Raw genomic sequence first — 12,003 nt, 5'->3', positions numbered from 1 at the left:
AAAGTGAATTCAGAGATGTTATTAGAAACATTACATGTTTGATAAGATAATTGCTGAAAATGTGCAAAGATTGAGAACTATGTAGTACCCAGTTGTGGAGATGTATCTTTTATATACTTCCGTTTTCCTATTTTTTTGGGGTGGGCGGGGGCGTGGCATGTTACCTTGTCTGGTATGAGTCCCCCCCTCCCCCACTATATAAGAACATGAGCGCCTTCGTTCACATCAGCGGTTATCCAACGCCATTGCGAGTTGCTTAGTTATGATTACAAGGCCCATTTCTACCACTAGCGTGCAGTTGGCTAGCAAGCAATGCCTACATTCTAAAAATGCATCGTTCCTGGATGCCACAATTTCCAGAATAGCTCGGTGTCACTTTTTTAATTCCCAAGCAAGGAGATGACATAGCATGCATTTATGAAAAGGGCATGGTTTCAAGCATTCACCGGACACAGCCCAGTGGTTGAGAGCGGAGACAAGGGCTTGATTTTTCATGATTTTGCAGATGCGGTATTTAAATAGTTTTAATTTGAAGCTTGCATGTTTTGTCTTTTAACAGCTGCCGATTACTATGCCGCAAAGAGCCCTGGTGAGGCTTTATCGGCAGGGGCGACTCTCATTGTGTGTCCGCTGTCGGTCCTCAGCAATTGGCTGGTAGGCGTAGTCATCAACGTGGCGACCATCTACACTAGAAATCATGGGGTAAACGAGAAGGTATGTGTGTTCTCAGGAGCAGTTTGAGGAGCACGTGCGAGCTGACATCAAGCTGAATGTATACATGTACCACGGCCCCGACCGTAACAAAAGTACCAAGTTCCTGTCATCTCAGGATGTGGTGCTCACCACCTACAACGTGCTCGCCTCTGACTTCACGGTGAGTGCCAAACTCTGCTGAGCTTTTTTCCCCACCACCACATTTTTTTTCTGGCGCGCTGCTCTGTGTATACGCCATTTACGCGGCGGCGAAGTCATCTTGGCAATATTCCAAGGAAAACAATCTGTTCAAAACTACCTGGCCCTGTGTGACAAAGTAATTGTCCCCCCTTGGCTAATGACATTTTTTGGAAACTTTCACTGACTACACCCAAGCCTGATTACATCCAGACCTGTTCAATCATAAAATTATTTAATAGAACCTGTTTGACCAAATGAAGTCAGCCAAAAGACAACAAAATGCCACGATCCAAAGAAATTCAAGGACAGATGAGAAATAAAGTAATTGACATCTGTCAGTTTGGAAAGGCCATTCCTAAAGCTTACGGACTCTAGCGTACCACAGTGAGAGCCATTATCCACAAATGGAAAAAAACATGGAACAGCCTTGAACCTTCCCAGGAGTGGCCGGCCTACAAAAATGACCCTAAGAGCTCTGTGACGACTCATCCAGGAGGTCACAAAGGAACCCAGGACAACATCTAAAGAACTTCGTGCTTCCCTGGCCTCAGTTAAGGTCAATGTTCATGACGCAACAATATGGAAGAGACTGGACAAAAAGGACGTCCATGGTAGACTTCCAAGGCGAAAACCACTGCTGACCAAAAAACATAAAGGCGCGTCTTACTTTTGCAATTCTTCAAGGACCTGCCCACTTCGTGGTTGTTACCCACCCACTAAACTCAGCTGAACAGCAACGTGGCATTTCCGGGTTTTAAGCGAGCGAGTCTCAGCCGTCACCAGGCCATACAAATGCAGTCTATAGTGTGTACATGAGTTGGTTTACAACAATACTTAACTATATTTCTAATTTAGAATTAACTGGATGAATTAGGAGCTTGTGGTCATTGCAGCCAAAATGTGCACGGTTATGTTCAGGTGAATGGGAGCGCAGGACCAGCTTCAAAATATCCTCCTGTTTTATTTTCACCCATGTCCCCTTTCAGCTCATGCTGCCAATTAGTGGGCCCACATTCCAACACTGAATTCTGCTTCAACATTTTAATGAGAAATTCAGCCTTGTCAATTGACAGGCGTAAAAGACCAACTAAAATAGCTTCAAAAAGTGCACCCTGTACATTTTCAACCCAAATGATCTTGCAAACCTGATAAAAAAGCACATCAAAGATTAAGAAAAATACAAACAAAATTCAAGTTTTGAAGTGGCCTTGAAAAAGTCCGGGCTTGAATCTGATTGAAATGCTGTTACCGCAAAAAGGCTGTTCATGCTTGAAAACTCTCTGGCGTTGCTGAATTAAAATAATTCCACAGGAAAGAGTGGGTCAAAGAAAGATTCATTGCCAGTCATTGATAGCGCTTGATTTCAGTTGTTGCTGCTGAGGTGACCCGAGTTATTGGATTTAGGGGCCTATAACGTTTTCACACAATGCCAGGTAGCTTTGAATAGTTTTTTTTCCCTTGATAAATAAAACGACCATTGAAAAACTGCATTTTATGTTTATTCATTCGTTCACATTCAAGTGGGGAATTTATGGGGGGGGGGGGGAATAAGTTAAAAGTGGGCAAATACTTTTTCACGGCTCTGTAAATTTGGCCTCGTTTGTCAATGGAAGTTACGGAGAAGCTTTGTACCTGATGCACGCACACTACTGGTGCATTTATTCAAAAATCATCTAACGTATTTTAAAGGGTAATGTTAGATGAGTTAGAAATAATACAAATTGTCCTGGGATCATAGTATGTGCTATGTTTACAGTTTAAACTAACCGATTAACCCTAACCCAACTGAAGCATATTACCGCAATGACATATGACAGCTTAAGTTAGCCTACAAATATGTACCAGCAAAGATTTTGAATAATAATGTTTATTATTAATTAAAACGTGTGAATTTGCGATAAATGTTTCCTGAGATACATAGTCCTTAAAATCCTCCTCCAACAAATGAATCGTCCTGATAAGAACATTAATCAACATTTTATATAGTTTACTATTTCAACTGCTTTTACTCAGATCTTGCCTCGTGTCACTCTCCACTTTAGCATTTTTTCATTTTCTAAAATGACAACTATTGAAGCCAAAACTTATTAACGATTATAGAGTCGTGCTTATGTTGCGCAGTTGAACAATATGTGGAATTCTTTTCATCCTATTATATAATACACTGCAATCAATGTCGCGCTGTAAATATGGAAATTCAGACAAATTGTCCCAGAAGTGAATTTCCACAGGGCCTGCACTCTGCTGGGCTGCCCTTCTGGCTCATTCATAGTTCTAATGGGAGCACATTTGTTCAGAGTAATATCAGGAGTCCCCTGCATGACATCAACTGGTTGAGGGTGGTGCTGGACGAGGGCCACGTGGTGCGAAACCCCAACACGCAGATGAGCAAGGCCGTACTGGACCTCAGAGCAGAGCGACGCTGGATCCTGTCGGGTACACAGCATACGCTCGCTCACTCACAGCCACTGTAGGCCTTGTTACTTCCACCGAGCACAAGAGGTGTTAGCAGCGATTCTCAATGGAGCCCTTACCTCTGCCCCTGAATCCGAATGGTACAGTCGGTTGTACGTTTTATGGTATTCTCTAGGGAAGACCCATAACCTAGAGGGACAGAAAATTGTTTCAGTTTGGGGGCTTTTCTATTGTATGATATTTTTTTTCACAGTAATTGCTATTGTAATTTGATGTCACTGGTAGTTATCTACCCTTCCGACGTTTTTAGTGGTAGAGTCCGGTGTCGCTTTGTTTTGTTCAGGGTCAGAAGTAGGGCTGTAGCTATTGAATAGTTTAGTATTCAAGTATCCTACTGAAAATGCAATCAAATAATCGAGTATTCACATAAAATATATTTTTTGCTTGGTTAAAGAGCAATTATGTATACAAAAGAGAAATAAGCCATTTCACTTAATAATGAACAACCAACTTGTTGTCCTTTTTATAAAATCAACTATTTATTTGTGCATAGCAAATTCCAAACACAAATCTGAATAATACGTTATATTGTACTTGTCACCTTCGTAATTAAACAAACGAGCCGGGTTGCTGGTGACCAGCGCAGGGTGTGACCCGCTTTTCGCCCAAAGTCAGCTGAGATGGGCTCCAGCTCCCCCGTGACACTGATGAAAATAAGTGGCATAGAAAATTGATGGATGTCTCTGAATATTCTCATCTCCTCCAATGTAAAACATTTTTTGGAATGGAATTGAACAATCTGAATGTTTGAAATTAGAAACATTTAAAGATTCAGCCGTCGGTTCTTTTTTTTTATTAAGCGATGAATCCGGTTAACAATGAATCGGATCAAAAACATTTTAATTTACATGCTTTTATTCAGAAACAGGACATCATTTTAAATGAATAGTGCAGAAAATGCCCAAACGTAAATTGATTAGGATTTAGTTACTGGTTTGGTCCGAAAAATGTTTGAAAACAAGCAAAAATATCAATGATCATTCTTTTCTAACGTAAAAGCAGACGTTTGCTAAAATCTTATTTTGATGAAACACAAAGCTAAATAGTCTGCTTTCATGTAGGACTACAGAAATATGAGAACACTTACTGTTGAGAGGCTGAATTTCCGAGAATGTGGACAATTTTAAGTTAAATAATGTTTCTAAACAATCAGGAAAATAATTGTTGATTAATTTGTAATCGATTAGTTGTCCATAAATCGATTGTCTAGATAGAAGATATTTTAATTTTCATTGGCTTGTCGAATCTAAATGTTCTGAGCTCCTGTTCCAATGCCTGCAAATCTGTTTTGTTTTTTTCAGCTGTTCTTTGCCAAGTATTCTTTGACTTGCTAGACAGACCACTGCAATCTGGATTATTCCACCGTGGCGGAGGTCTGCGCTCCACAGAGTGCCATTGTCGGCCGTCACGGCGGCACACGCGTGTTAATTTACGACACCTGTCCGTTGTCCCCATCCAGGCACGCCCATCCAGAACAGTGTGAAGGACTTGTGGATGCTGCTGGCCTTCTTGCGCCTCAAACCGTTTGACGTGAGGGAGTGGTGGAATCGAGTCATCCAGAGGCCCGTGACGCAAGGAGACAGAGCTGGCCTGCAGTAAGGCGACTTTTACCTTTCGGCTGTATGCGCCACAGAAGCCTTGTTGTCATTATAAACCGGATTTATAGAGGACTTTTTATTCAACATTGTACCGAAACACGTCAAATGGTCCTTATATGATGGCTAACATGACAAAGCGGTCACTACTGGAAGTTCAAAACTGCCAGGAAGCACTCCCATCAAAAATAATTATATTATTATTTAAATACATAATCAAAGGATAAATAGTAGTGTATCAAATATTTTTAATATTACATATTATGGGCGGAACGGTTCACAAAATCCACGGTTCAGTTTGTTTCTCAGTTTGGTGGTCATGGTTTTCGGTACACATTGGATCTTAGGAAAATCAATTATGTCTTGTAAATAGGGTAAAACTGAAAGTGTATATTCGCAGCATTATTATTTCTATTATTTCAATTATTGTGCTCTTCCATTGGATGGCAAAAGGTACGATAAACAAGTGTATCCACCTGTTGCCATTCGTCCAACAGATTAAGTCATGGCTTCCTCTAAATATCGTAGGATTCTTTAACAACTATTTACAACAACGCTTTGCAAGCTGGGAAATCCTCTGATGCTGCGCAGTGATCTCAGCGTGCTCTCAGAGCTGGTTTACGACGGCGATGTTTTTAACTATACTTGTTTTTTATCGACGTAAACGTCACGTAATTTATCAAGGAGGCCATTTGTCTCATTAGTTGCGATTGCTTTGATACTTTTATTAAAGCAACAACTTCACAAATCAATACATCAATAAGCATCACAAAGAAGAAAAACAAAAGCGATGATGGACAGTTAGGTTGATGTTAAATTCATTCTTGTGTTCACTTTTGGATTTTTCGGTGGGACGAACTGATTGCCATGTAAGTTCAATTTCACATGTATGGAGTTTCGATGTCCACTGTGCTGGACTTGTAATATCTTAAATATATTCTATTTACCTCTCAAAAGATTGGGAAGTAAAAAATAAAATGGTGATTTGATAATATTTTTTTCACTGGTAGTCAGGAGGATATAGAAGAGACAAAGACAACAGGATGAAAAGTAGAGTAGATAAGAAAAAATCCATGTTGTTTGTCAGGAACCTGCAGACATTGGTGAAGTGCATCACGCTACGGCGCTCCAAGAGCAGCGAGCTCGACGGTCGCCCGTTGGTCACGCTGCCTGAGAAGAGCGTCTGCGTGGAGCAGGTGGAGCTCAGCGCTGCGGAGCGCGAGGAGTACGAAGTGGCGCGCGAAGAGGGAAGACACATCATCGGCAGGTACGAATGAACAAAAGAAGAAAAAAAATCAGTATTTTGGTGTAGGGAGGGTTGGGCTGGACATTCAAATGAAAATTTTTGTTTAATTTTTTTTGCAAAAATACAATTTCCAATTTTAATAGATATTTTTTTTTCACTTTCGCTTATAGAAAAGCAAATGATAACGACATTATTCCAATTTCCAAACAAGATTAGCTTGGGGGTTTTCCCCGCTGGATTGGAGAAGTTGTTATATATAGCGAGCAAATCGTTATAAAAGTTAAAGTTAGCAACATGAGTGTGCTTTCTCTTCAAAGCCATGTTGTTAGTGCAAGCAGTGCAACTCAGCATGGATGTGGTTTGAACTATATAAGCCCCCCACCACCCCCCAAAAAAAAAAAAAAAAAAGTAATCGTGACTAGTTGATTTGTTTGTTTGTTGTTTTTTGAGTAGATATGTTGCTGAAGGCACAGTTTTGAGGAATTACGCAGACGTTCTGTCCATCCTGATGAGACTCCGGCAGCACTGCTGCCACCCTGACCTGCTGGCTAGCACCGCCTCAGATGCAGGTACGCACTTTCTACAACTGTTGCTTGTGGTGGGAGGAATTGTTTGGGAGGAAGATTCTGTCATCATTCATCAAGTTAATAAAGTTGTAATTTCATGAAAGAAAAAGTCATTTTATGACAATCTTATGACAATTTTTAAAAAATTGCGAAAATATTGCAACCTTGTGAGAAGTTGTAATTTCATGAGGGAAAAAAAGGTCATTTTGCAAGAATACATTTCGTCGCAATGCTATGAGAATCACATTTATTTTTCCAGGAAAAATGTGCAGTTTTGTGAGGCTAAAGTTGTCATTGTCTGAGAACAGTTTGAAAAATTTGTAATTTTATGTGAATAAAGTTGTTTTGTATTTTGATTTTTGTTTTTAAATTACACAAGAATAGTCTTTTTTTGGGCGGCACGGTGGCCGACTGGTTAGAGCGTCAGCCTCACAGTTCTGAGGTGCGGGGTTCAATCCCCGTCCCCGCCTGTGTGGAGTTTGCATGTTCTCCCCGTGCCTGCGTGGGTTTTCTCCGGGCACTCCGGTTTCCTCCCACATCCCAAAAACATGCATGAATTGGAGACTCTAAATTGCCCGTAGGCATGACTGTGAGTGCGAATGGTTGTTTGTTCCTATGTGCCCTGCGATTGGCTGGCAACCAGTTCAGGGTGTACCCCGCCTCCTGCCCGATGACAGCTGGGATAGGCTCCAGCACCCCCGCGACCCTAGTGAGGAGAAGCGGCTTAGAAAATGGATGGATGGATAGTCTTTTTTTGGTAAAAGTCATACTGTTATTAGAATCAAGTTGTATTATTTTTTTTTTATTTAGAAAAAGTTTGCAATTTTACGAGAATAGTTCGATTAAAAGACAACAGGGTAACAACTGTGGCATCACTTATGACGGTTCCCTGTTCTGATCCACGCAGGTTTAGCCACTACGCCGGCCGAGCTTCGCGAGCGCCTCATCGAGAAGCTGCGCGTGGTGCTGGCCAGCGGCTCGGACGAGGAGTGCTCCGTGTGTCTGGACTCGGTACGCCTGCCCGTCATCACGCACTGCGCCCACGTCTACTGCCGTCCCTGCATCGCACAAGTCATCGGCACCGAGCAGGTGAGCCGGACTACACGTTTTTAACAGTGGAGAACTTTGTCGAGTCGGCAATTTTAGGACTCAGACTTCTGAAAGACTCCACCTGACTTTGACTTGGTATTCATGACACTCGACTTGACTTGGACTTGAACTACATGACTTGACAACTCTTGCCTGTTTACATTTGAAAATCGGCATTTTCAACATAGTCATATTTTTATGACAATAAAGTACCTTCTTTTTGAAAAAAGTCACAGTTTTATGAAAATAGTGATTTTATTGATTTCGAAAAAGTAATGATATTATGAGATAAAATAATTTTTGTAAGAAAAAGTTGTGAGTTTAAGAGACTGAAGTTCATAATTCTGTGAGGGAAAAGTATATACAGTGGAACCTCTATAGAACTAATAGGGGCGGGGAATCGTCCGATATAGCCGATTGTCCGGTACATTGAAGCACTTTTTTTTCAAGGCCATATGCACCCATATTACTGGACAGTACAAAATGGTTTTGTAGGTTTTTTTACATGGCCATTACAGTGAAAGGTTCCTGTAAATAAATGTTAAAAAAAAGCTTGAAAATGTTTGAAACTGTCGCAGTTTAACCAAACTTACCACGCCGGTGTGCTTGGTCACGGCGACCTTGTTGACGTACAGTACTCATCATAATCGAGTCGCTTTCATGAGCCACGAGGAATTTGTGTGCTTCCTAGTTCCACTGCCAAAGGCGAACGGCTTGACAAAAAAACTTACTCTACCAAAAATAGCATGTTCCAGACTCCAGAGACTTGTGTTTGTATTCAGAGTTAACACATCCGCCAAGTACAATAGAATATAGTTATATCCATCATGATATTGCCGCCACTTCAATGCCCCACGTTCAACATTGCTGTCACGTAGGCACGGGAGGCACGTCTTTTGGAATTGGATCTATTTTTTTGTATATCTGTGACCTGGAAATACGTCAGTCTCATGCTCTGCCTGCATTGCGCCACAGTAGACAACAGCGGCCAATTTTGGAACTAACAGACTTTGTCAACGGCATTTTAAGTGACAAATGGAAACTATTTTTGGACACATTGTTCAGTCCCGACGGTCCGTTTTATCCGATATCCGTTATATCGGGGTCTGTTTTATCAAGGTTCCGATGTGTATATATTTTTTTCTTTTAAAAGAGTCCTAATATTGCGAGATAGAAAAAGTTGTTGCATTATGAGCAGTCTTTTTATTCTGTAAAAGATATAATTTTACAAGATTAAAGTATTTTATTGCAGGAAAATTACCAGAATTAAGTTTGAGGATAACGTCATAATTTTATGAGAATAAAGTTGTATTTTTAAAAAAAGGTTTGTCACTTCACAAAAGTCATTTTTTATTTTTAGAAAGTTTCATAATTTTAGGAGAAGTTGTCTTATGTAGGAGAAGTTGTAATTTAATGAGAATAAATGAATTTAAAACAAATTTAAGGTGTAATACTACAAGAGTAAAGTTGTATTACTTTTTTTTTTTCTTCAGGTTTTTACAAGAATAAAGTCGACTTTATGACTTGCTTATGCCACATGACTTGCTTGATTTTTGCCACCGTAACTTGGGACCTGCTGGTAACTTGAAGGTTAAGATTTGAGATTTATTTATGACTTGCGCTCAAACAGGAGAGTGCTCGCTGCCCTCTCTGTCGGAGTGACATCAAGATCAGCGAGCTGGTGGAGTTCCCGCAAGAGGAGATGGGGGAAGAGAGTGGAGGAAGAAGTCCCAGCAAGTGGAGAACCAGCTCCAAGGTAGTGCATCGCACCGGACGCAACATTAGGAACGCATGAGCATAACTCTTCTAACTGTCAAAAGCGTCAAAAGTTAGCCGCTAGAGAAAGTCAATGCAACTACTTTGTTTTTTAGGTCATAATTTTACGAGAATGAAGTATGTAAAGTATGTTATTTAGAAATAAATATGAGGACCGAATAATGTGTTCCGCACATTTGTTTTTGTTGTGCCGGACTACTTCCGGTTGACTTTTTTTTTTTTTTCTTTTTTCCCCCCACTGAATCATGTTCTTTTACACAACATCTTTTAACTTTGGAAATGTGTTCTGTGGTTTTTAATGGTGTTTCCTGCGCGTGCATGCACAGATCAAAGCCCTGATTGGCAACCTGCTACGTCTTCAGCGTGAAGACGGCGGCGCCAAGTGTCTGGTGGTATCGCAATTCACCCGCTTCCTCACCATCCTAGAGACGCCACTCAGGTAACACGCACAGAAACACAGCGCCGCCTGTCAATCAAGTCCGAAAAGGCCATCCGTCTTATGAAGTGTGACGTTGTCCGGGTTAGGGAGCACGGCTTCAGGTTGGTGCGCTTGGACGGCACCATGACCCAAAAGAAGCGAACCCAGGTCATCCAAGAATTCCAGAGCGCGGCCCCCAGCAGCCCCACCATCATGCTGCTGTCGCTCAAGGCCGGGGGTGTCGGACTCAACCTCACCGCCGCCTCCCACGTCTTCCTCATGGACCCTGTGAGTACCTTGTGTGTGGGTGTCGGTGTGTTTAATTCAAATACTGTATTGCAACTAGCATAAGTTGGGATAACGAGCACATTTCTATTATTGTTCTACATGGATTTGACTTTAATCTGATAATTAGTGTGAAGGTATTATTGATGCAACCACTTTTGGGGAATTAAGTTGTATTTCCACAAGAATAAAGTCGTATTTTTATGATAACAGTAGTCGTATTATTTCAGGAAAGAATGAAGTCATACTTTACATGAACAAATATTTCTACAAAAGAAATTGTCGTAGCTACGAAAATAGTCCTGTTGTATTATTAGTTATAATAATGTATTATTAAAAGAATAAAAGTGGTATTGTCACAAAAATATCAGTATTTTTAAGGTTTAGGTTTTTGCAAATACAGTCAAATTATTTTCACCTCATCTGAAAAGAAAAACATTTCCATTATTTCTTTGGAAGTTGATACAAGTTAATGCCGGGAAAAAAAGCTTGTCAGGAGAAATAAAGCAAATCCCAGAAGTGGGGTGGGGAAGCAAAACATGTTTTGAATGTGATTGTCATTTACTTTCTCTAGAAGCAAAGGTGAGTAAATTTTATTAAAATCAGATTTTATTTGAAGGCCGTATCGCCCAGCTCTAACTTTGTGTCTCTTTAGGCATGGAACCCAGCCACGGAGGAGCAGTGCATCGACCGCTGCCACCGTCTGGGTCAGAAGAGAAAAGTCTTTGTCACCAAGGTGGGAAATGGGAGAAAAGTTGCATTTTAAAAATCATAAAACATACGCTGAAATATTATTCATATATGCTGCAGTTCATCGTGAAGGACTCTGTGGAGGAGAACATGGTGAAGATCCAGAAGCAGAAGCAGGACCTCGCAAAGGCGGCGTTCGGCTCGGTGGGCGCCGACCGCAAGACGTCGCGCATCAATGACATCAAGGCGCTCATGGAGTTGTAGAACGTGAACAAGAGCACCCAGTCTCTTTTGCCTGTTCCCTATGTTACCTATTTCAAACTTTATTTCATTAGTTGCTATCTTAAGATCAAGGTGCTCCACACTTTCAGTTCAGTCAGGGGTGGGGGAAAATCAGTTGTTTAAAAAGGAAATATTACCATCATAAACCTTTGTTTGATTGAAAATGTATTTTGTGCTTACTCCCTTAAAGTCTCTTCAGCAGGTAAAATGCATTCTCCGTAGGGTTCACGTCTGAGAGATTGACATGGGAAGTCTAAAATCTTCCATCTGTTTTCGTTTGTTTTTGCGTGACGTTGGACTAATGTTCAGCACATCTGCCTCACAGTTCTGAGGTACTGGATTTGAATCTCTGCTCGGGCTGTTGTTGGTTGAGTTTGGATGTTGCTTGTGCGGGTTTTCTCCCAGAGTCGGCTGGGATAAGCTCCAGCTCAAAATGTTCCCGCACACCTCTTTTAAGGGCTCAAGACTTTCCGCCAAGGCTAAAAATCGATCTTTTACATTTGTGAGTTTAAAATGTACACTGCTGCTAAATCTTACAGAAATTGTATTCAAGTTTTGATTCTGCCCCAAAATGTGTGAGAAAAACCTTGGTAGAGGTAATGACACTCGCCCTGTTTTTGTCATGTTTGAACTGTAAAAGATTGTTTTCTATATTGTTTAGTAAGCACATTAAAAAAAAAAAAACAA

The 12,003-nt window shown here is 40.8% G+C and overlaps 1 protein-coding gene across 4 annotated transcripts in view; it reads left to right on the top strand.

Annotated features, from left to right (window-relative positions):
- hltf (helicase-like transcription factor) overlaps positions 1-12,003 on the top strand; it is a 21,307-nt gene extending 9,304 nt beyond the window's left edge. For 3 of the 4 annotated variants that reach the window (XM_061795054.1, XM_061795056.1, XM_061795053.1), the window contains 13 exons: positions 560-654; positions 731-874; positions 3,192-3,330; positions 4,671-4,742; positions 4,829-4,964; positions 6,052-6,231; positions 6,664-6,779; positions 7,684-7,865; positions 9,496-9,621; positions 9,968-10,080; positions 10,167-10,347; positions 11,000-11,080; positions 11,155-12,003. In XM_061795054.1, coding sequence (XP_061651038.1) covers positions 560-654; positions 731-874; positions 3,192-3,330; positions 4,671-4,742; positions 4,829-4,964; positions 6,052-6,231; positions 6,664-6,779; positions 7,684-7,865; positions 9,496-9,621; positions 9,968-10,080; positions 10,167-10,347; positions 11,000-11,080; positions 11,155-11,298 — 1,709 coding nt within the window. In that variant the 3' untranslated portion in view covers positions 11,299-12,003. The remainder of the gene's footprint in view (positions 1-559; positions 655-730; positions 875-3,191; positions 3,331-4,670; positions 4,743-4,828; positions 4,965-6,051; positions 6,232-6,663; positions 6,780-7,683; positions 7,866-9,495; positions 9,622-9,967; positions 10,081-10,166; positions 10,348-10,999; positions 11,081-11,154) is intronic. The other variant, XM_061795055.1, reaches the window with a different exon arrangement.

This window comes from Phyllopteryx taeniolatus, chromosome 13 (assembly GCF_024500385.1).
Source record: "Phyllopteryx taeniolatus isolate TA_2022b chromosome 13, UOR_Ptae_1.2, whole genome shotgun sequence".
NCBI lineage: Eukaryota > Metazoa > Chordata > Actinopteri > Syngnathiformes > Syngnathidae > Phyllopteryx > Phyllopteryx taeniolatus.
Note: the sequence above shows the minus strand (reverse complement) of the source record. Positions and strands in the feature narration are given on the sequence as shown.